This window comes from Manis pentadactyla, chromosome 14 (assembly GCF_030020395.1).
Source record: "Manis pentadactyla isolate mManPen7 chromosome 14, mManPen7.hap1, whole genome shotgun sequence".
Taxonomy (NCBI): domain Eukaryota; kingdom Metazoa; phylum Chordata; class Mammalia; order Pholidota; family Manidae; genus Manis; species Manis pentadactyla.
The window spans coordinates 76,846,814-76,871,809 of NC_080032.1; the positions used below are offsets into that span (position 1 = coordinate 76,846,814).

The window sequence follows — 24,996 nt, forward strand, 5'->3', positions numbered from 1 at the left end:
GCCCAGTGCTTCATAACCAATCCTGTACCTCCAAAATTTCTTTAAGGGTTCCTAATAGGTGAAAATAACTCCTACCTCATGGAATTACTAAATGAATTCAGTTTAAAAATGCCTTGGCCCAGCACCTGGCAGAAAGGGAGCATTCAGAAGTGGTGAGCATCAGAGGTTCTTAATATGATCACTTTTGTTAAAGTGACTAAACTCTTCAAAGTGTATTCTATTTATGACATGGGAGTAATTATCTGACTTCACATGATCATATTAAGACATGCCTTTCATGGAGGCATTTTAAAATGGTTAACTTTGAATTTCATTCTAAAAATACCGTCAAAAGGTTCTTTTGGTTATAAGAGTTACACTACTTAAGCATATAGGGTTTTGAATTTTTATATGAATTTGCTTCCTAAACACGAGGCCTGAAGATGGTTATGCTCTATCAAACAATTGTTAATTATAGGCAGTGCTCCCCAAAGAAGAAGTGTCATCTACATAAAATTTTGAATTTTAGATAAAACTTAGCAATAAGATTACAAGTGATTTCTGTGGAAAAACAGAAAAGTTTAAAGATTAAGGCAAAAAAAAAAAAGCTTTTGTCCAAACTTTTGTGTTATGTCCCACATAGGATATTAAATGTTATTGGAGTATAGGAATTCAAAGAGCTTTGTGTAAGCATGTGTGGGTCAAATTGCAATATTTCCAGAATCTCTCGCCTGGCCTTAGTCCATCTCTATATCAGTAAGTGTTCACAAGGGGCAGGTGGAGAGGTGGAGAGACCAACGGGCCAGGACAGGAGAGGTTTCTGGCCTCCCCATCCAGAATGGGAGAGGAATGGGTGAAAGGCAGGTGGCAGCCACTGAAACAGACATAAATGAAGCCAAGCCCCCAAATAAAGGTTTTTTCCCCTTGACTGATGTCGGCTTCACAGCTTTATTTGTCCCAGGCTGGGAACACACTTCCCCCCAGAGTTACAGTGTGAGATAAAAAGAAGAGAGGAAATCAGTAAGGGAACAGGAAGAAAAGCCATAGAGTTCCTTGGTCAAAGCCTCAGGGATTCACACTGCCTAAAATATGTAAGTTATAAAACGTATTTGAATCTTGCTCAAACACGTTATCAAATATGTCTATTGCAAATCTCACTTCTGCATTTAACCCAACTTTAGAACAATTGGTAGAAATGCAGAATAAATATTTAACTTTGATAGTGATCTAATTTTCAGTCCTATTTGCTTCCCTTTCAAGAATGCAAAGTTGATTCCAGCTCTTCCATGTGGGTTTATGTTTTCCTGGGGAACCTTCTTCGTGGAATTGGAGAGACTCCCGTTCAGCCTCTGGGCATCGCCTACCTTGATGATTTTGCCAGTGAAGACAATGCGGCTTTCTATATTGGTAAAGCCCACCTCATTCATCTGCTTGGGAAACAGGGTTCCTGCTTTTCTCAACTTCATTCTAAACTAAACAGGGTGTGAAAGGTTTTTATATTTCATACCCAACTCCTTTATTCAGTTTACACAATTCTGAAGTCCACACTGAGGATTGGATAATGAGGAAGGACATATTACACTAGGGAAAGAACATCAAATTAAAAGAAAATAACTGAGCTCACCTGCAATAATGTGTGACCTTGTGCAAGTATCTTCGTGGACTTTGGATCTCCTAGGTTCTTTTACTTGAGCTAAGGAATGCTGAGGCATTGAGGGGTTTTATATATATATATATATGTCTTACATTATGTATGTCCAGAGCCCTAGAAACTGCTTTCTACCCTGTAAGCCCTGATTATTTAAAGCATCATTTTCCTATGAGGGAGAGGCAACAAGGGATTCTGGGAGTTCAACAGGAGGCATGAATGGATAAAGAGAAACTTAAGGACAAGAGCAAGGCCTGAGGCAGCCCCCTGTCTGGAACAGGCTTAAGTGGAGATAGACCAGCACCAAAAATCACAAAAATCAAAACACAGCAAAGGCAAACTCCAAGGTCAGATGCATCTAAACAGCATTTGCTGAGTGCCTCTTATGTCCTGAAAATTCAATGTGTTCTCTGTTTCACACAGAGTCTTAATTTCTTGGGGTTCTTGCATAAGATACTTGCACAAGGTCACACATTATTGCAGGTGAGCTCAGGGAACAGGAAGAAAAAGCCATAGAGTTCCTTTGGTCAAAGCCTCAGGGATTTACACTGCCTAAAATATTTAAGTTACAAAACTTTTATAGGGCCAAACCTTAAGGACAAAAGGACAAGGTTTAAATTCACTGAAGGGCACTATAGCTAGGTCCACCGTATAATTCTACGTTGGCTATTCCCCTAGAACTCCAGAGAACTCTGACTGCAGCCAAGCAGGCAGTAATTAAAAGCAGGGTGCCTGCTCTAATGGAAAACTGCAGCATAAATCCGGAACTGGAAAAGAGGCTCCCTCACATGTGCAGAGCAATTACTCTGGGAACTGGAGAAACGGCTGTAAGCTAGGAGATGCATGCAATGTCTAGGCATCCCCTTCTGGTCCAGGAGCTCGGATCCTGTTCACTCTCTTTGCCCTCTGTTCTACTCCTAAAGGGATCTGGTAACTGCTGTTTACTCTTCCAGTTAATTTAAGTTACTCTTCCAGGGACATGTATGTATGAAGCTCTGTGGTGAAATGACAGGCGGATGGGAGATACTTGGCAGGGAAGAGCTAGAAGCTGTGCCCTTGGGCCGTGCAGCTCCTCTGCTGGCTGTATCCAGGGATTTGCATAGTTCATGCTCTCCCTGATGGTCCCACAGAAGCTCTGAAGGATGCGCTCTTTCCTAAGGTGAAAGAAATCACATTTAATGTCAAGATGAATCTTTTGCTTAACTGACCATAAAAAGTTTTACAAAGACTGTCAAAACAGAATGATTCTGATTTTTGTCAGTGGGGGGAGTCTAATCCCAGGGAGTAAAATTTGCTGCATTTGGAAAAATTAACCTCTTCAAAGTTTTGCTGTTATTTTCTTACTAAGAGGTAATTAAATGCCTCAAAAGTATTCATTCTTCTTCCATAGCTGAAAAGGACATATTTCCTGATTCAATGACATTGAAAAATTGACAAATTAGGCACACTTAAGATCTAGTGAAATATTTTCAGCTGCTAAGTGGATCTCACTCTAATTTCTTGTTTAAAAATGTATTAATTTACAAAGAAAAAAATACCTTTTCTTTTTCTTTCTTTCTTTCTTTCTTTTTTTTTTTGGTACAGGGTGTGTGCAGACTTTTGCAATTATCGGACCAATCTTCGGCTTCCTGTTAGGCTCCTTCTGTGCCAACCTATATGTTGACATTGGCTTTGTAAACCTAGGTAAGGGAGTTAATTTTATTTATTCATTCATTTCAGTTACTATAATTTTTTAAATGGGGATAGTGTAAAAAAATATCAAATTGCCATTTTTGTAAAATGACCAAGATGGTAATCGTTCATGAAATGAAAATAATCCATGGAAAACTTATGATTGATATAATCATTACACACAATAATAAATTAAATAAAATATTAAAAAATAGGTATGAATAAACTGGCTGACCATGGTTTGTTATTCAAATGTATCATTTTTCACTTCTGGTTCACCAGTTCAAATACGTTCTAGCATAGTTAAGAATAAAAACTGTGCCTAATTGTTGGCTTTTGTTGGTTACAGGTGTAGCAACATCTACTGTCACATAAACTGATAATGTTTGTAGACTTGCCAGAAAGATCAAGGACTGAAAGTCTTCTGGCTAGCAAAATTCCCTTCTTTATTGTACAGTCTCTTTTGGGGGGAATGTGGGAGAGTGCTTGTATGGGGAGTAAGTGGGGGACCTCATCTTTCCATAGGTATTAATTTTGTTTCTTTCCTTGTGAGATCGACAGTATTTTTTATCAGAAGAGAGCAGTTAGAAACAAGAAAACAAGTTTCATTTGTAAAAATTCTGGAATTGCACTTTGAAATTGTTATGTATTATAATACAAAGCAAAATTTGCATTTATTGTTCTTTTTTAGTCAAACTGCATTGTGTGTTCCAAAAATGTTATTTATTCATTCATTAGCCTCATTTATTTCACATCTACTCTATCTCAGATGCTTTTCTGCCACAGTGAACAAAATAGTTGAGTTCCTTTACTTCTTGAAGTTTAAAATCCAGCTGTGGAGACCGGTGTAGATGAGAAAGTGTAGGTGTGATGAGAGGTACAGAGGAAAGTTGCTAAGAGGAAGCAGTGAAGATGAAATGATAAACTATGGAATTAATAAACATTTACCAAGTATAATACAGTGGCAACTGAGCCGAGTTGTCAAAGAACGTGTGTTATTTCATTGTTCTTGTAGACTACAGTGAGGTAGAGTATAATCATATATTTTATAGGTTCGTACATAGCAAAAACCCATGATTTTACTCCAACCAGTTTGTCAGTACTTACCTTTTAGTTAAATAAGAAATGGCATCAAAAATGAAGTTTTTATGATGAAAAAGATATTGACATTTATTTACATATATAACTCTTGCTTCAGACTTGGCATAGCTCTGAATTGTTATTAACCATCATTTAATACATCACATTCTGAGTGGTTCAGATTAGATTTGGGCCGGAGGGTGTAGATGACTCTTCCCTTGAGTAAAATCTTAGACAGATGTTCAGTATGTAAGTGAGATGAAAGTGGTACTGAGGTGGGGTAGCCGGCAGGTCGTTTTGACCTTCATCATTCTCCCTCACATGTTGCTTTCCTCCTGCTAGAGGTCCAGGGGTCCCTCTGCAGAACCCCAGAGCAGAGTGAGACCCCTTCCAGTATTTAGAGTCTATATTTTTAATCTAAGGAACAAAAGAAGAAAACATCATGCTCCAGAAACATCTGCTTTCCTTTAAAAAGCAGGACAATACTAATGTTCAGATTAGAAAAAGTTATTGTGTATGAGTTATTAGGTATTTTTATGTTGTGGTAGAGCTTATGTTAGGATTTTTTAAAAAGAGGCTAATTTCAATATATAACTTTGTTGTACATGCCATTGGGAATCCTCTCTTTTTCAGATCACATAACCATAACCCCAAAGGATCCACAGTGGGTGGGTGCCTGGTGGCTTGGTTATCTCATAGCGGGAACTGTAAGTCTTCTTGCAGCCGTGCCTTTCTGGTATTTACCAAAGAGTCTGCCGAGACCACAGAATAAAGAAGATTCCAACTCCTCCTCTGAGAAATCCAAGTTTATCATGGGTGATGGCACCATCACCCAAACACCCCTTGGAGAAAAAGCGAAAATAATGGAAATGGCAAGAGGTGAGCCAGGTTCTCCTTGATTTTGAAGCCCTTTCAATTTTCCTGTTGAGACTTTATAGGGGATCCATAAATTATACCCTTTTCTCCCCCTCATGTGTTCAGAAAAAAAAAGAGCAACTATTCAGGAAGCAGAAATGAAGATAAAAAAGTCAGCTTTATTACAGGAAAACTGATTGAAGAACCTTACCAAAACCTTGGTAACCTGCCTAGCTGACATCCCCATCCTCCCATCCCCCCACCTCCTCAGTTCAGACCTTGTAACTGGCCCTACCCAGGCCTGCTTGGCATCAGTCTGGGTGGACAGAAAAGAAAAGAGAATCTTCAGGGCTTGTGGCCTTTTAAGAGATGAGATCCACCCGTTTGAGAAATGTGTACCAGAGCATGTCTCCCACCAGTGAACAAAGGAGTGACTGGGGTGCAGGGCAAAAGGCCAGGGATGTTCTAGTGAATTCTGTCGCATGGAAATAGGTGACTGTGAGAATCATTGATCCCCCTCAGTTAGGTCTAGCAATATTCCTCGCTGGAAGGGCCCCAACAAGTAATATTTACCTTTATAGAAAATCTTCCCATTTCTGTTTGGCTGCATAACAGGCAGAAGGGAGAATGCCAAAGCTCCTTTCTTACTCAAAGCTCGTTTCTTACACTAAAGTTCATACATGAAGTGGAGATGACTTTCATATTCTTTCCCCTGTAACCATGATCCAAATGTAGAATGGATGTCCCTCTGTAACTACCAGCTCCATACGAGGGATGCATTCTCATCCCTCTTTTACCTACATCAGTTAGAGAAATCTGTTCCAGTTGGACTTACACCTCTAACGATAGTCTAGATCTTACACCTGTAGAAGTACCTATGTCGAGATCTGAAACTGGCCAGATCTCAGCCTTGATTTGTGCCAGGTGCTTAATCTCCACAGTGTGTGTGTGTGTGTGTGTGTATGTGTGTGTGTGTGTGCGCGCGCGCCACAGTAGAAATGCTCCTGGTCTATGACAGCGAGCGGGACTCAGCCATCTAAGCTCTGCAGACAAGTCTGTATCTTCTGCTAAGTATGACACTGTCTTTAATTACTCCATGTTATTTGTCTTACAGATTTTCTTCCGTCTCTGAAGAACATTTTTGGGAATCCAGTGTACTTCTTATATTTGTGTGCAAGCACCATTCAGTTCAATTCTTTGTTTGGCATGGTGACGTATAAACCAAAGTACATTGAGCAACAGTACGGGCAGTCATCCGCTAAGGCCAACTTCGTTATCGGTATGCTTATGGTCGTGCTTTCCAATAGAGCTTATCAGCTACATCTTGTTAGCCCTTAGCAATTTAGAGAAAATTGTTCCAGTATTTAGAATGAAGGTAATTTATGGCGTTTTAGATATGAAATCAAAAAGTGGGTGAAGAAAACCTAGTAGATTAAATATTTTAATAGTCTGTTTAAATACAACTTTGTAGCCAAAAGTATTCACAACTGTGGGTGAGTGACCACAGGAATATTTCCCCAAACATGACTTTTATGGGGAGATTGTTAATCAGGGTATTTGTCTTTCAAGTTTAGCCAGAAGCTCATAGCAGTGAACTAGAAGCCTGGACAGTGAGCATTCGGACAGGTTAAAAGGTGTTCATTGCAAAACAAAGTTTGTATTTGCTCAGAGCTGGAAGACTTCTGATGCCTGGCGTTGAAAAGGGCTGTGTTTCTATCGCAGCAGTACAGTCAATAATGAGAAAGGTATTCAAGGGCAAAGAACAGCGTGAAGAAATAAATGAAAAAGAACCAGAATCTACAAATACATGAAAACCACCCTGCAAGTAATCGGGTACTTTAAACACCTGGGTTGTCTCCTTTAGTCCATGAAGGTTATTTAATGCAAGTTAATTCAAGGCATAAAATACATTCTATTCTTTTGGACATTTTCCTTTATGATATGCAATTCCAGTGGTTTCAAATAATTTCATCTTCATAAAAATATTTAAAAATAGCTTTCTGTCTCTATCTCTGAAAGAAGACCTTGGAGAGAAAAGAAAACTGAGTGTATTTTAGGATGTGTAATTCTCCTGCCACAATCCTGGATAATGGGTGCTTAGAAACTGCTAATCTGAGTCTTTATTTATACTATTCTGCTTAATTATGACTGTTAAGCCTATGCCTCTGGGCTTTTACTTTCAATATCAGTTGGTTCAAATTACTTTGATTTTATTATTTAGTGGTTGACCTGAAGAAATACTTCAGGGTTTCTTTCCCTCAACACCCCATCCATGCCAGTCAATGGCTTTCTACTGACTTTAAGAAGAATAGAAGAGAAATGAAAGTTTGAGACATTCTTTTTATTTTAAAACCTCCTTTGTGTTATTGAGATATAATTTACAGGCAATGGTTACATCTACAGATCTCAGCTGGATAAATGTTTACACATACTTGTGAACAGTAATTTGCTCAGTAACCATCATCCAGAATGAACAGTGGCTTCTGGTCCCCGGAGGCTCCCTCAAACCCCTTGCTACTCTAGGCTCATTCCTAAAGCTAATAACTATTCTGAACTCTCATCATAGATGAGTCTTGCCAATTTTGGAACCTTATAAAAATGGAAAAATATGTCATGTACTCTTTTGTAGCTTCTTTCTTCCAACTGAAGCAAATCTATGAGATTCACTCCCATAGTATGTAGTCGTGGTTTGTTCTTTCTCATTGCTGTATAATATCCTATTGCATGACTATACTGTATTTATTCATTTTATTGTTGATGGACATTAGGGTTGTTTTCTGCTTTTGGCTATTGTAAATAACACTGCATGAGCATTCTACATATATTTTGGTTGGTGTATACATTCGTTTTTTTTGGCGGTAGCTTGGAGAAGAATTGCTGAGTCATAGGGAGTGTATATGTTTAGATCCATAAACACTACCAAAACATTTTACAAAAGGGGTGTGCAATTTTATAATCCCACTAGAAATGTAAGAATATCCCTCATCCTTATCACACTTAGTGTTGTCAGTCTTTCTCGTTGTACTCATCCTTTGGGGTGTGGTTTATTTGCATTTAACTGATAACTAATGATCTTGAGTACTTTTTTGCAGACTTGTTGGTCATTTCAACTTTTTGTTTATTAATTATGTTCAAGTCATTTGCCCATTTTCATTTGAGTTGGCAGTTTTTCTTATTCTAGGAGTACTGTGCTTTTTCTTGATACAAGTTCTTTATTGAATATACAAATTATAAATATTTTCTCACAGGCTTCAATTTACCTTTTCACTCTCCTAGAAGGTAATTAAGCTTCTTAATTTTAGTTCAGTCCAAATTTCAATCTTTTCCTTTTTCATTAGTACTATTTTAAGCCTGTTTTAAGAAATCTTTGTCAAACCCCTAGGCCATGAAAATATTTTTGTAATATTTCTACTAGTAACTTGTTTTCACTTTAACATTTCAGTAAAAATCCATTTCAGATTTTTTGTGTGTATATAATCTGAAGGAGGAAAATCAAGGTTCATTTATCAAAATGAAAAGACCATCTTTTCCCCGTAAATTGTACTGAAGAGACACATCGCATCTTTAGATATATGTTTATTTCTCATTATTCAACATGTTTACAGCACTTAGAGATTTTGAGGACATTTGATTTTGCTCTCACTAGAATAATAAATAACTTTTTTATTTGAAGTTGAAAAGTTTATTTCATAAAAAAAATTAACGTTTTGGGGGAGAAGGAATTTATAATAGAAAATCAGATTATAATTCATTTATTATCATTCCTTTATTGGGTGGATAATAAATGAAATAATTTTTTCCTACACAATTATTTTTAAGGAGAGCTAGCCCATATGAAAGGATCTGAAATTCAGAGAGATTCATGAGATTCATTGGCTTGCACATATAATACATATGTATCACATCTGTATTATGACGTAGGCAGGAATAAAATTATTTCCCCTGAGTTTCTGAATCCTGTTTCCTCACTGGGCATAACTATATTTGGAAAATTGACAGGAAGAATCTAATAATTCTCTTTTAAATTGTGTGTGTTGATTTCTTTTAATCTATGACTCTCTGTACACTCAGATGGACCTTGAGATCCAAACAAACTCATCATCAGAATTTTCTGATCCATCTGTCAAAGGTTGCCTAAAATTGTAATTTCTCATAGTTTCTGTCATGTCAAGTCTCTAACTAATTTAAGCACTTTTGTGAGAGATAAGTAATAGTATTTAATGATTTCACATCATTATAGCTAGAATCCTTTCCTGAGTGTATCATGGTTTCACATTAGCAAGTATGGAATATAGTTGAGTAAGGGTAAGTGGGTGAATTATTCAAATATCCCTAATACTTATTTTGATTATCTTTAGACAGGTGATAATAAATTAAATGCATCATTAGGTTGAAATAAACCTTAAACAAGGCATACAAAAGGCATCATAAATGTACATAGCTCTTATTCAATAACTATCTTTTTTTTACCTTCTTTCTTTTCTTCTACCTCTCTCTGTTTTCTCTTTTTTGTGGGGGGGGGTGGGCTGTAGGAAAATGATCCTTTCTGTCCTTAAATACGGGAAAGGCACAATAAAAGCACATTTCCCCTCTAAGAGAAGGTGTTTGACATGACACTGAGGAAAGAAAAAAACAGAAAATTCCCTATGTGCTCAAGGGCCAACTGTTACAATGACAATTTATTTTTTTTTTGCTGTACATGTTTCTATATGTTGGCCATATTCTTTCTAAAGTTTAGAAAATGTGAACTAATTTTACAAAGGAAATTAAAGAAAGCAAACACAAAAAGGTTTCAAAGTCAGGGACTAGGAAGTATGTGATGAAATGATTTTGCTTTTTTTAAGTTGTGGGGGGTTTGTTTAATTTCAGTTGCAATGTCTACTGGAAGAAGTTTGGATAAACAGTTGAATTTTCCATTTAAGCTTCTTCTATACCTATTAAGTTATATGTAAGTGATCTTATCTTTTCTTAATGTACAGATCACAGTTTTTTAAGTCATTTTGGCTTAATTTCTTAGAATTTTTTAATTAAATAAGCTAGTGTCTAGTGGCATGATATGTTGACATTGACTTGCATAGGCAACAATGATTATCATTCCCAATTCTTGGAGGTGTTACACAGACAAAGAAAGAAAAATTAAGGTAATTATTTGGAGAAAGGTGCTTATAATAGAAAACATTAATTTCTGTGGCTAAGGTAGCATAGCAAATTTAGTAATTGTATTATGATGTGTTTTAGAATTAGGTAAAGTTATATTAAAAATATGTGAGATGATGGAAAATAATCTTAATGGTGAGAAAAAAATTATCTTTTATTATGCCCAAGAAGGATGGCTAATTTTACTTTTTAGTCTATAGCTGATTGGCTATATGAGGGTAAAAAGTTCCATTAATTTTTCTTTACATTTCTCTCTCTGTAAAATTCAAATCCAAACACTTACTTCTTCCAACATTAGAGTAATATTGTGAAGGCCCATTATATAATATGGGATTTTGCTTTGTTGAGAGAGAAGCTCTCAAAACATCCCAGAGTACTATTATTATTATAACTCATTACTATTTCACCTTCATGGCTAAAGCTATCATATATCTGTATGAGAATCAAAGTTCCCAGTGTATATTGTAATTGTGCTGACCATCTCAAAGCATTTTATACATCTGTCATAAATAGTGTTCAGGACAATAACAAAGAATAAGGTCTTTAATCTGAATGAGTATGCTGAAATATAACAAATTGGCCCTTAAATTTCCCTTAGCTTTCCTGATGTTTGGGTAAATATATTAAATTCAAAAGAAAATACTTAAATTGAAACAAATTTCAGACGCTAGTGTAAATTACAACTAATATTCCCATTTGGCAAACAGTCTAAGGTCAACACATTTTATGGTACTAGTGGAAAAGTGCGTAAAGAAGAAAACAGTGAAATTTCTACCTCATTAAATGATTTAAAAATACCTAAGATAAAAGAAAAGAAACTTTGGGAGGCAAGAAGCACATTGCATCTGAGGTTCGTGAAATTCACCAACTTCACCCAGCATGCATAACTTCTAAATCCTAGGGAATTTGAAAGGGAAAATCTAACTGACAGTATATTTGAAATGTACTAGTAATCTTCTCGAACTGTGTTATAATTTAGTTATCATCAAACAGGACAGTAAGATATCGAGGAGAAATTTATATATGAATAAGCTTTAATCGAATGGTTTATTCATTTAACACACTTCTGTGGAAAATTGTCTGTGCAAGGAATACCAGGTTCTGTGGTGAGAACAGTTCTTGCCTTGAAGGTTAGATTGGAGGGTGAGAGGTGTGAACCAGAAAACCAGCTAACAGGTAACTGTGATAAATACCAAGACCCTAGCTAGGAGATGCCCAGAGTACTCTGGGAGAACAAACCTAATCTTGGAACTGGAAAAAATTCTCTAGGAGAAAGCATCGATAGGTAAAACGAAAGCAAAAGGATAAGGAGGTGTTAAAAGATGAAAGTGTGGGAACTGGGGTGGGGACTTGGGTAGACATTGTATCTGACATAGCAAATCTCTTCTGCAGAAAGGCCTGGAGGCAAGAGAATGCATGAAACTTTCTGGAAGTTTCAAGAGAACCTAGGCCTTTAAAGGGGGTCAATCAGAAGAGGATAGTCCTGATTTTTAGCAACTCATCCTGAGAAATCAGTGCCCCTAGAATAATCCTGCTTTGATTTTCAGGCTGTTCTAGGCCAGATGGATGGGGAAAAGTCAATTAAACCAGCCAAGCACAGAGCTGCAAAACAAAGGGTGTCCTGTGTACCATGCCTCCTGTGTCCCCGGTTTGACTGGTACTTTACAAAATAAAATGAAATTCGAAGCACATTCTCTGAAGGCTTCTGGTCAGAGTGTGGCTTTAAGAAGACATTTTTTCCATTAAGTGCTTTGGGGGATAATAGGCTTGAGAGACAGAATAGGACTCTGTGCTCTTTTCGTGTCATCTTGGGTCTATGAGAAGGGATTCAAAGTCATGTGCTATGAATATGTGTGTGCAAAGAAAGTGACTTAAATGATGCACATTAAACCCATGACAATGCTTACTTCCTGGGAAGTAAGGTGGAATCTGGAACAGAGGGAAAATAAGTTTTGTCTATCTCCATATTTTTAAAAATCAAAAAATGGGAGAAAATATAGGCATTTGTTAGCTTGAGTCATGAGCAGCAAGGTTGTTAATTATTTTCTATTATCCGGTCTCCCTTTCTCTTTTTAAATAATCATCAGGAGCCTCTTAACTGGTGTTTGGCTCTTTAGGGGCCCAGCACATGACATTCACCACACCACAGACCTCAGGTCAGCGGGGGAAGCAAAAATTAACATTTCCTCTTTTTTTCAATTTCAAGATCTTGCCGCCTTCTAGGGATGAATTTCTAATGTGATTATTTTAAAAGTAACATATCTCAAACCAAAAGAGATGAAACAAAATGTCCTTATCATCTATCAGTATATGATGAAAACATTTTTAAAATAAAGTAATATAATAGCTAGCTGAAGATCGTTATATATTTGATATTTTAGATTATTTGAAGTTTAGTTAGGAGACTGGGTACATAAATCTAAAAAGAAGGAAGGAAGAGAGGGAAGGAGGGAAAAAGGGGAAAGAAGGAAAGAAAGAAAAAGTGTTTGCATCTGTTTATCACTAGATGTTACTGCTTTTAATTTTTATTTAACGATTGCAGAGATGGAGCTACTTGAGATGATTGTCCACACAACAGCAGCTCAGCTCATTTTGAACCTTGTCCACAGGCCAGAGTTTCTACAAGCCGCAGCCCTTTTATTATATGAAAGAAGTGTGTTATCTCAAAACCTCAGAATAATGTAGATGGCAGTGTTTGATGGATAGAAAATGTAAAAATTCTAACCAGGAGAGAAGTTGTTTGTTGCTGAGTGCCAGTTTGCTCTCTATAGTTATTTACCAATTTAAAATCCAACCAGCAGGGACACCAAAGAGCCTCCCCCCCCCCCCACCCCGTCTTTGCTAACAGAGGTGTTGCACTGCCCACCTGCCAGTATTTTCATCTAGTGACTCACATAGATCGAAATGCTAATAACTGAACCGAATGAATTTTTGTGCCAGATATTGTGCTAAAAAGTTTCCGTGTCATTTAATCACCTCAACAGCACTATGATTCACTCCGTATAATAGGCAAGGAGGCAGGTTCAGAGATGTTCAGAGGATCATCTGCAGTTGCACAGCTATTAAGCTGTAGAACTGCCATCCAGACCCCGGCAGTTAGGTCTACAGAGCCCAAGATCTCAGCCACTTTGTTGAATCTCTTCCCAGTGTTGTTTTTAAGTCATTTCTTTGATTACTAATGAGGCTGCACACCTATCTATTGAGAATCCTGTCTCCCAACCACCTTGGAGGAGAGGCATTATAACATAGTAGTTGAAAGCTATATATTTCAACTCCCTGTATTCAAATCTGGTTTTACTATTTACCAACTGTACTAACCACGCCTATGAACAAATTGCGCTCTGAAGTGAGGAGAACAGTATGCCTGCCTACTGGGGTTGTGGACAAGAGAAAATATGATATATAATATATCAAAAGCTTAGCTAAGTGTCTGGTATGTCATAAGCAAATACTAAATATAAAAATTGTCTAAATATACATTATTTTGTTGTTATTGTTGCTGTTAGGAAGGATCCCAAAAAAGAGGCTAAGAGTCTAGGACAATAACAACACATTTTGTTTGGGACATAAAATAGAACTAAGACTTTTTCTTTTATTCCCTGCTTTCTATGTGTCTATTATTCTTTTATGTGCAACCTTATCATAAGCAAATACTAAATATAAAAATTGTCTAAATATACATCATTTTGTTGTCATTGTTGCTGTTAGGAAAGATCCCAAAATAAGAGGCTAAGAGTCTAGGACAATAACAACACATTTTGTTTGGGACATAAAATAGAACTAAGACTTTTTTTTTTACCGTAGGCACTCATCAGAATTGTCTGATATGTGTCAGTAGATGATAGTGAGTTACTATTTCCCTAACTTAAAATGACCACATAATCTAATAATACGCCAGGAATGAATATACAGTTTTGTATTATCCTATAGCAAGTTTGTGTGAGTACCCTCAGATTTCTTTTAGAGGTTCACAAAATGACATATTTTTCTTGTTCCTTAGGGGTCATCAACATACCTGCAGTGGCCCTTGGAATATTCTCTGGGGGTATAGTTATGAAAAAATTCAGAGTCAGTATGTGTGGAGCTGCCAAACTCTACTTGGGATCATCTATCCTGGGGTACCTCCTGTTCCTCTCCCTGTTTGCACTGGGCTGTGAAAATTCTGATGTGGCAGGATTAACTATTTCCTACCAAGGGTATGTTCAGTTATTAAATAATCTTAGGAAACTGGCTTATGTAATCCACTAGTTATAGAGTTTCAAAATAAGATAATTTGGTTTTTAAGTATCCTAACTATGGGAAGGGAATTTTTGTTTTTTTGTGGAGTAGCTGACAGTACTTCGACAAGGAAGCTGTTACTGTCGTCAAAATCTGTCATCTCCTTTGTATTTGAATGTCTTAGAGAAATATAGAAAAAAAATGCCAAGCCCACATTTTATTCTAGGGAAGCAACCTGATAATGGATAATGCAAACTTTGAACCTTGCTTCTGCCCATCCTTAGAGATGTGATATTGTATGTGTTGTTTAACCTAACCCAGCCTCAATTTTCCCATTTAATAAGTAAAAATAATAACTGCCTTTTAAGGTTTTAGAAGACTGAAGCAAAATTGTGTACATGAAAGTGGGTAGGACTTGCTGGGAACAAAATAGATGTGACTTTCATGAAAACAACTGTCTTTCTTCTTTGGACACGTGGATAACTGGAAAGGTCTCTGTATCACCCTCCCTCGTCTCTCTTGTGCTCAAATCACATGAAGTTTCAGGAGAAAATGTTATCCCTCAACCCAGTTCCCCACATGAGAGCTCTCTTTGGCTCTTTGCTGTTAATCAAGAGACTATTTATGATGCTCTCAGACCCGTGCTAGCCCATATGCGCTGGGTGATTAGATCTCTTAGTTTTCAGAGCCTATCACTCTTAAGGCTGGATCTTGGACAGCCTGAACTACTTTGTCCTTTGCTTTCAAGAGTCTTTGCTACCACTCTGCCCCTGACCATGAGTGCCCAGTGGCAGCTCTCTTCATCCTTCCATCTAACTATAAACTATTTGTTTAAAAAAAATTATCACACTGCTACTGTATGCCCGGCTGACCTCCCTGATTGCATCTCACTGAATGCCTGAAACTCTTCCTGTGGCTAAAAGGTCAACGCTCTTGACACTCTGTTCTGGTTCCCACTGGTTCAGCTGCTTCTTGCTTACTGCTTGCTCCCCAGCTCCCTTCCTGTGCCTCCTTCCAGGCTTAACTGTCTGGTCTCCATCACCCTCATTAACCTGGTTTCTTCTGCTGTTAAGTGAACATCAGTTATACTTTTTGCCACCTAACATATCTTGGAAAATTAGTGCACGCAAACGTCGTACCATTGCTTCTGAGAGTGACCAGAGCGCAGGTTAGACTCAACTGAATATAATAGTCAGCAATGTAGATTAAGAAACTTAGCTGTAAATGGGAGTTGCAAGAATGTTCTGGAGAAGGTAGAATCCCTGTGCTATATTTAACTGTCCCTATGACCCTCATGGTAGACAGACAGTGGTAAATACTTTGTATTTTGCAATTTACAAGACACCTCAACTTTCATTATCTTACTTGTATCCTCACAGCACCTTTATGAGGTAAGTTTTGTTATCCTCATATAAAGAAAACTGAACTTAGGTCAATTAGCTTCTTACAACATTATGCTGTCTCTCACCCAGAAGCAAACACACAGACAACAGCAAACTTTTGAGGTTCACATTAAAAGAATGCACAAAGAATAAAAGGTTAAATATTTTTAAACAAATTAAAGTGAATATATTCATTGCATAAGTACTAGCCCTTGAAAACAGTCACCTTGAAAGACTGCAACTGCATTTGAATAATGCTATCATTGTTGGAAACATTCTAAAACTCCTCATTTGAAACGGCTTTCTGGGTTTTTTAGAACTTTCTCAACAATGACAAAAATTTAACCCTTTAGAGTAGCTTTGCTGTTGGAAACAACCAGAAGAAAAAGCAGTATCACTGGGAAAATATCCCCCCTCCCAGCATGACTATTTTGAAAGAAAATCTCATTTGAGTGTAAACATTCTGGCATATTTGATAAAACTCATCTTATAATTAAAATTTTAAATAACAACTCCAACTGTCAACACATCCTTCATAAAATATGTATGCAATTAATTTCTTCTTCAAGATTGTCCTAGATGATAAATTTAACTCCCCGGTAATATAAAATAATTGGCTTTATAAAATACCACATGCTCCCCAGGGATTATCCACAAAGCTGTTTTGGTTCTGGAAATTCAACAGGAGCACTGTAGACAAGCTTTAGATACGGTTTGGTAATAGTGTGGTATTTCTGCTGCAATAATGAGAAGAAAACTGACGCAAAACAAGAATTTAGAATCCGGAGACCTGGAAGGATTCTGAGTTTGTCAGAATAAACATTGTGAATTTGAGCAAATTATCTGCGCACTTTGGACCTAACTTTCCTGACCTGCCAAATGAGAAGTTAGCCTAGATCAACCCAAAGTTCCCTTCAGCCCGTCTTCTATGATCCCAGCCCTGCACTATCCACAGTGGCCTGATTCTAGGTTTTCAAAGGCACATACTTATATTTTCAGGCACTACCAAGCAGGCTCAGCTAACCATGCCTTATGCAAGAGAGAAGGAAGAGCTCTTCCTATGTGACTTCTCCGGAGATCTAGTTAAATAATCTTTCATTCTGTTTAGAGAGATCGCAGAAGTCTTTTGCTTTTACTTTTGAGGTGACCAAATCCACAGGAGATCTATGCAATATTGCATCAGTCGAGAACTTATGATTGCAGATGTTATATAAACTACGTCTCAGAAGGAGGGGCCAAAATGACTCATTCTTTCTCCAAAATAGAATATCATTTTTCTTTGATCAATTGACTTACCAGAAAGCTTGTTTATCAGCTTCTGGTGTACCAGGAATCGTTCTTAGTGCTAGAGATGCAGAAGTGAATAAAACAAATATTTCCTGCCCACACTGAGTGTGCATGATAGCTTAATATTTTAAGTCCAACAATTACCTTTGCCAAAAAAAAAAAAATACGGTGACGATAGGTGAGGAAGAGAATGAGCAAGTAAATTAACTTAAAAGAGGAAAAAAATTGAATTCTGAAGAGCCAATGGGTGGCAAATAAGGAGGAGGCAGAAGAGACATACCATTGTTCAGTATCTCCTCTGAATACAAGGACGTGAATGGTGCAGAAGAGTGGGCGGATTTCACAATTCAGGTGAGGGGAGTTAAGTGTAGGAGGGGGAAGATAGCAAATGAGAGAGAATACAAGAGAGGCAGAGAAAGATGAGACCATCAAAATTAGGTAAAGTTAACTGTTTAAAAAAAAACACCAGTTCCTTGAGGGCAAATATTGCCACATTCGTATCTGTTACTATCTTCTTCCCCAAAGCTAGCACTTAGAAGGCTTCCATTAAATTTTTATGAACAAAATAAATGGGTCAGTCACTGAAAAATCCTGTGCAAGAGAGTCAGAAAGGCTGGTCTAAGATATGCAAGAGCTTCATACAGTGGGAGGAAGAGTGGGAGAGAGAAAAGTTAGATGAACTAGCAGTGCATTTATTTGCAAGACGTGCACAAATAGGACATGTAGCTCCGACAAATGCTGAACATCTGTTGAAAGAATTTTGACTCTTGTTGGCTATTTTTTCTCTTCCCACACCATTAGCAATGCTCATCCTACTGATGCTCAGATAACAGTTCTGAAGGACATTTACCCCCCACCCCCCACCCACATACGTTACCTGTAGTGTGTTCAAGTAATCTCATGCACTAGTCTGAAAGTTTATTTTTCTGCCTTGTTAGCCATTTCCATACATCTTTGCACAGAAATACATTAGAAGATCCTAGAGGCAATAGATGTTAGTAAAAGCTGTAAGCCAAGAACTGGGTATTATGTGAAGTTGCAAACCTTTAAAGATAATTTTCAGGAGAAAGCTTTTTCATAGTGGACTTACATTTAATGACCAGAGCTGGCATTTCTGATGACAATTATGTTTCCAAAAGGCAGAATTTGTTGGCAGTACCATTTATGTTCCCCAGAAACACTGATTTTGTAAATATGAAGGTGCTGCCTGCTAAGAGGTAATATTTTATGCTGTTACGTTTCTTTTCAGAACCAAACCTGTCTCTTATCATGAACGAGCTCTCTTTTCAGATTGCAACGCAAGATGCAAATGTTCAGAGACAAAATGGGAACCCATGTGTGGTGCAAATGGAATCACATATGCTTCGGCTTGTCTTGCTGGCTGTCAAACCTCCACCAGGAATGGAACAACTACTGTAAGAAATCTTCTCTGCAGTCTGTGCCCATGGGCCTGCCACACTGCATAGCTCTACAGCTCTGCAGGGCTCAGGGACCAGCCCAGAAGCAGAACACACTGACAGACACCTGGGTCTGACTCTGCCCTTAGTCTTTCGTTTAGAGGTGGGAAATATAACCCTCACTATGAATAGAGTTACTGAAAGATTGAGGGTAAGAATTAGAACCACAGAACAGGCTGGAGGAACTGTGTAATCATGTAGTCCTCTTCCCTCATTTTCCTTATCAGGAATAGTAGCCTCAGATGAGAAATCTCAGTCATCAGATTATCTAATAAGATCTGTCTTGGGATCCATATCTCCTGACCTGATTGGAGTTTTTAGGAACAGGACAAAAGAGGCCAGTGTTAGCAAGTCCAGTCCCCGAGGTCTACACCAGGGATCAGGAATGCAATTTTGAGGAGGTTGGGGATCCTGGGGTAGCTATGCCTGATAAATCAAGCTCGTTGTATAATATTGTAAAGAGCAGGTGCTGGGATGAAGAGAAGAGGGAGATGAGGTTGGTAATATAGACAGGAAACTAATTATAAATGCTATTATATATTTCAGTCACTAACAGACCATCCTATACACACATTAACATTCCTGTCCCAAACATAGACTCTCACTCTAACTGTATATAAAGCACATCAGCCGGACAGCTTTCTACTTGTGGCTGATGAAAATCTGCCCAGGGATGCATATAAACTGCACGTCTATTTATATATACTTATCAACTAGATAAGAATGCTTAGGCAAATACTTCTTCAGACAGACAGTGACGCTTATTGATTTCTCTCTGTTATTTTATTCAGAGCAAAAAAGATTGGTCTCCAGTAACAGTGAACTCATCTGAAATTGGAGTTTTCTCCCTCCCTCCCCATTCTTCCTTCTTTTTTTGTTTCCTTTCTTTTCGCCACTACTCTTTGTCCAAACTGCTTACAGGTTTTTCTTAAGTAGAGCTTACATTTTTTTAACACATTGTATGCCAGGAATCAAGAGAGGTGCTTTAAAAGCAAAACTGCATTTAGACATCCTGGTCCTCAAGTAATTGGGTATTATTCTATTTATTTTCCCCATGAGAGAACTGAGACCCTGAGATAAAAGGAACTTGCCTAAACTCACGTATCTAGCGAGAGGCAGAGCTAATTCAAAAGCTTCTTACCTGACATTAAAAAAAATCTATATTGCTACTCTTCCTTGAAAGGAAAATGCCAGTTTTATTTCATTGCTCATCTAAAAATTTGCAAACCCTTCTGTCATAAAAGTGACAACTCATTATATATACATGTTCATACATGAAATTTACAGAAATAAATAGATGAGTGATTATGAAAGTTGCCTGTGTGTCCAAGATCTAGTTGTGTTTTATGCATCAGTATTTTTTCTCCTAGTAACCATTCTAAATTCTGTCGTATCTTCACACTGTACCCATTAATTTAACACATTTTTATTGAGGGCCTATTTTAGGCCCTGGGTGTGTAATGACAACAAGACAGTTTCTGCCAGAGGTTACATTCCAGGGGGGATAAATCTTTAATAACAAATAATTGTATAACATTCTGATAGGTGGTAATAAGTACTATGAGGAAAGATAAACTAGAATAAAAGGGTGGAGAAATGGAGGTATTATTTTGGAACGAGTAGTCATGGAAGCTCTCTCGGATGAAGTGTCTGAACAGAGATCTGAAGTGTGTGTGCAAGCCGTGTAGCCCAGCAGAGAAGAGAGCAAGGCCGTGAGGCCTGGGTAAGCGTGCCACATGTGACGGTTGGGAAAGGCACATGGGGAACCATGCATGTGGCCCAAGCAACGGGAGGGCAGGAAGGTATCAGAATGGGATCCAGGAGCCTCCTCATAGATAGTGTATAAACTACTCTCTGGATTTGGGGTTTTGTGCAAGTGTAAGAAGCTATTGGAAGATGAGACTAGTGATGTGATCTGACTGCCGTTTTTAAAGGCTTACTTTGCTTACTGTGTGGAAAACAGACTATATAGCTAGATAAGAGCGGAAATACGTTGAGCAGCATGAGACCATTATAGTAATCAAAGCAAGAAATAATGGTGGTTTATATTGGAGGTGGCCGAGGACATAAGCTACGAATGGATTTGGTAGGATTTGCTGGGAGATTGTTCTATAGGATCAGTTGTTTGTAGGCTAACCATCTGCTGTTCAGATGATGAAATGTTATCTCTATAGATTTACCTTAGCCCAATATACTCTAACACAGAAAAATAAAAGAATATTTTCTCTGTTGTTTATATAATGCATGCATACTCTACTGAAAAGTCTTCTAAAATAAATATTTACCTTTAATTGAAATGTTATCTCAATAATTGGATTTTTCCATATTGTGTTACAGATATTTTATAACTGCACCTGTGTGAAAATTACAGCCTCAAGATCAGAAAATTCCTCAGGGCTCGTGGGCAGATGTCAAAAAGATAATGGATGTCCCAAAATGTTTCTGTATTTCCTTGTCCTTTCAGTCATCACGTCCTATACTTTATCTCTAGGTGGTATACCTGGATACATATTGCTTCTGAGGTGAACAATGACTCTCCCCACACCAATTTTAATATAAGACACACTATAACTGTTAGAGCAGCAATTTCAAATTTTGTACTATGGAATCATCATGACTCCTTACAGCTTTCTCAGGGAACTTGTCCCACTTCCTTATTGCACTTTTTTATTTTGCCACTTTAGGTTTTTACACAAGTGTGGTTGAATAGAAGTTTTCCTAGTTAAAAATGTTTGCAATCCATTGGTGTAGAGAGCAATGCTAGTATTTACATCACTGTAGCCACTCAGTGAATAAAGTATCCTATTTCTAATGCTGGTGATGTTATTAACCAGTATACATTAAATGTGTTTTAAACATGGTTTCACCAAATTATGGGTGATGCAATTTATATGACATCTTAAAGGCTCATCTAATACCCCAGTGTTTTGCATTTATTATTTTGTTATATAGGCTATTATGGTTTCTATGTATTCTTGCTCGGCCTGGAATTGTCTGTGTGGAGGTGATGGCGGTAGTAGAAGTGTTCATGGCTTTTGTATCAATTGAGGATTCTAATTCATATCATGTTAATGACTCCAAACATTTTTGCTTATAAAACCCTGAAATAATTTTTAAAACTGTACACCCCTTTACATATTTTAACTAGATGTCTAAAAATGTATCGTAAGTTTTTAAATAGTAGTCAAGCATTGGTTTCAGGTGTATTATAAATATTTACATTTAACAATATGATTTTAAATGTAGCTCACTCTTAAATGTAATCAATGCTATAAAAAAGAAAAGTGATAACCAACATCACCTAATTAAAAATCCTATAAAACAATGTTTAATGGTCAAAAATATTACATATTTCTTCTTATATTTATTATCTTCATTCAACTTCTCTATAGGCTTTTCTTCTACTGTAATATAATTTATGCTTGAACATTTTTTATTGACTCTCATAGATCTCTATAAAAAATGTATATAAACTAAAAATTTATAATACTAGTTTGTAACTGGTATTCTCAATGATAAAATTTTCTTCCTAATTGAATTTGCCTTGAAAATTTTACTATTGCACAGTTGATTGAAATAACCTAAGAAATTACAAATCTTGCTAAAATTATTAAGCATACAAAGTCAAATTTTGTTGGAAAGCAATCTTTATGAGATGGATTAGGTCACTTCTAAATTAATTCATAATCAAAAGATGAATACTACATTTTTCTAAAATGAAACTAAGAGAATGTATTGTCTACACCTTTGATTTCCCACAGTTTATATTATATAAATTAAGAAAAATAAACAGAAAAGAGGACTTAACACCCACAAGTCTTTTTTTCACAAAAAGACTTTAGAAAGTCTGAGATATTTGTGTTTTCAAATGGAGCATGGTTTTGAGATGATGGCAAAGCATTATCTCAGTGTTCTCAGACCAGGCTTTCTCTTCATGAGTGGCCATTTCTTCAACATCTTCTTATACTGTGTCAAGTAGTCACCTGGACCAAGGAAAATAATCAGGCTACTTGCACAGGAGTTTTCTGCACCGCCTGTCCCTTGAATGAACCGTGCTGCATTTTTATGTATTTTGGTGTAAGGAGATATCCTTGGATTGAAGAAGGAAAGTGATTTTTGCATCTTTTAATGCAGAGACTAAATGATATTATATTTAAGAAGAACTTAGTACCATGGTTAATGCTCAATGGTTATTATATATCATCATGACTATTACTGTTAAAATCCACAGGCCAACCAGTTAAGGCTATACAGTCCTATTAAGGATGCTCTTGGTATTTGAGGTATTCATGCACTTGGCAGGTAAATTCAGGTCCCCACTAGTTAGCAAAAACCTTAGTATCCCACAGTGATTGTGATTATATCAACTCAGATCAATATGGTCCTATGCTTTAGGCCAAAAAGCACGAAAACTGGTTATACATTATTAATATACATTATTAATATATTAATATACATTGTTGCCTCAAATTCTTGCCATGTTTTAGAATGTTTTTTTTTTCTGGTGAGTCTTTGTTATTTTGCTGATTACATTTATGATTTTACACAATACCATTTGACTATGTCATTTAACTCCTAGAAATATTAATAGAAAATTCCTTGGTGATGGAATAATTTCAAATTAATAGTAAGAATTTTAAATTTAAATTTACATAATTCACTTTCTCTATGCCGGGACACTAGTAGGTTCTCCATAAATGCTATGCAAATTCTAACATCATTTTATGTATGTTAAGCAGATTATCACTAACTTTCCTATCTGCTTGAATGGACTATATATATTTTTTTAATACTGCTTTTGCTGTTTTTAGGTGCATTAAGCCACAACTTAAGTCTTTCGCCCTGGGTATCTACACCTTAGCAATAAGAGTTCTTGGTAAGTCTAATTTGTGTTTTAGTTATGGTAGCTACTGCAAGTGTATTTTGAATACTTTCCCAAATATTTTTACTGAATTGTCACACATAACTAAATGATGTATTGTTAGGTCCCTATTCTTCTTTATTTTCTTCCTTTTTACTTTCCTTCTCTCCTTTCCTTGACCTCTCCCTTCCTTTGTTCCAAAAAATAGCTGAAAGCCAGTGAATGCTGTGCCATGGTATATATAATAGTGATTTTGTGAGTTAAATGACATTTTTGGTCTAATAATCTTGTCTCTTTCAGCATTGGTATATTGTCAAAAAATCCACTGCTATTATGGGAAACCCCTCTGAGAGAAAGCAAAAAAATGAATTAGTAAGAAAAGCTAAAGCCTAAATATAATTTTATCAGTTATTAAAGAGGAAGACATTCTTTTGAGCTATTCTCAATGCTAGAATTTATCATTTGCCACAAAGATCAGATCAGTCAATCAAAGCGGTATGGATTTGAGGGGTGATGATTTTTTAAATGTAATTGGAATTTTTATTCTATCAGATTTCTTAATATGCATTGGTTAAAATCCATAGAAAATAAAGTAAATGAGTTAGATAAGCTTTCTTTCCTTAAAAACTTATATTCTAAAAAAGAAAGTGGAACAATCGTGTTCTGTGATTTAATTTAAAAACAAAGAACTATTAAGAAGAAAAACTCAGAGCTTTAAAATATGAAAATAAATTTGGTTTACATAGATGTTGATATAAAATGGGTATACATGAAGATATAATTCTGATAAAATTGGAGGAGCAACAAAAATAGAAGTTTATGCCATCATACTGGCTCTAATTCTACAATATAAAGACAGAGATTATACAGAAAAGTGTCAGTATATTGAGCCTGAAGTATATCCCCTGCTGGAATTGGTCTCTGTACCTACCTCCTTTTGGGCATATAGATGTAACCTACAGTGTAAAAAAGATTTCAAGTAAAAGAAGTGATTCATAATTTGATTTCATAAAAAGTAAAAATACACTTGAACATAGTTAAAATATCATAAGCAAAACCAAAGGTAAATGGCAAACTGGAAATGATTTCTTTCTTGTAACAGATAAGTGGCTCTTATCTCTAGTACAAAGAGAGTGCCTAAGTTTTGAGATAAAAAAAAAACCAACCCCCAAATAGAAAAATGGGTGAAAGATAAGACAACAATTTCATGGAAAAATAAATGTAAATGCCTCTTAATATATGAAAAGATGATCAAACTCTTTCATAATAAGGAAAGTACAAATTAAATTCCACCGAGATATTGTTTCTTACTTGGCAAATTGGCAAATTACCGAATGCTGTTAGCAATGCATGGGAAAATAGATAGGCTTATACATTGCTGTTGAAAAAAAAAATCATTTC

The 24,996-nt window shown here is 36.5% G+C and overlaps 1 protein-coding gene across 2 annotated transcripts in view; it reads left to right on the forward strand.

Annotated features, from left to right (window-relative positions):
• The window catches only part of SLCO1C1 (solute carrier organic anion transporter family member 1C1), a 53,418-nt gene that overhangs the window by 19,478 nt on the left and 8,944 nt on the right, over positions 1–24,996 (forward strand). For both annotated transcript variants that reach the window (XM_036889621.2, XM_036889622.2), the window contains exons 6-13: positions 1,240–1,386; positions 3,212–3,310; positions 5,012–5,257; positions 6,348–6,512; positions 14,391–14,586; positions 18,527–18,692; positions 21,072–21,256; positions 23,546–23,610. In XM_036889621.2, coding sequence (XP_036745516.2) covers positions 1,240–1,386; positions 3,212–3,310; positions 5,012–5,257; positions 6,348–6,512; positions 14,391–14,586; positions 18,527–18,692; positions 21,072–21,256; positions 23,546–23,610 — 1,269 coding nt within the window. The remainder of the gene's footprint in view (positions 1–1,239; positions 1,387–3,211; positions 3,311–5,011; positions 5,258–6,347; positions 6,513–14,390; positions 14,587–18,526; positions 18,693–21,071; positions 21,257–23,545; positions 23,611–24,996) is intronic.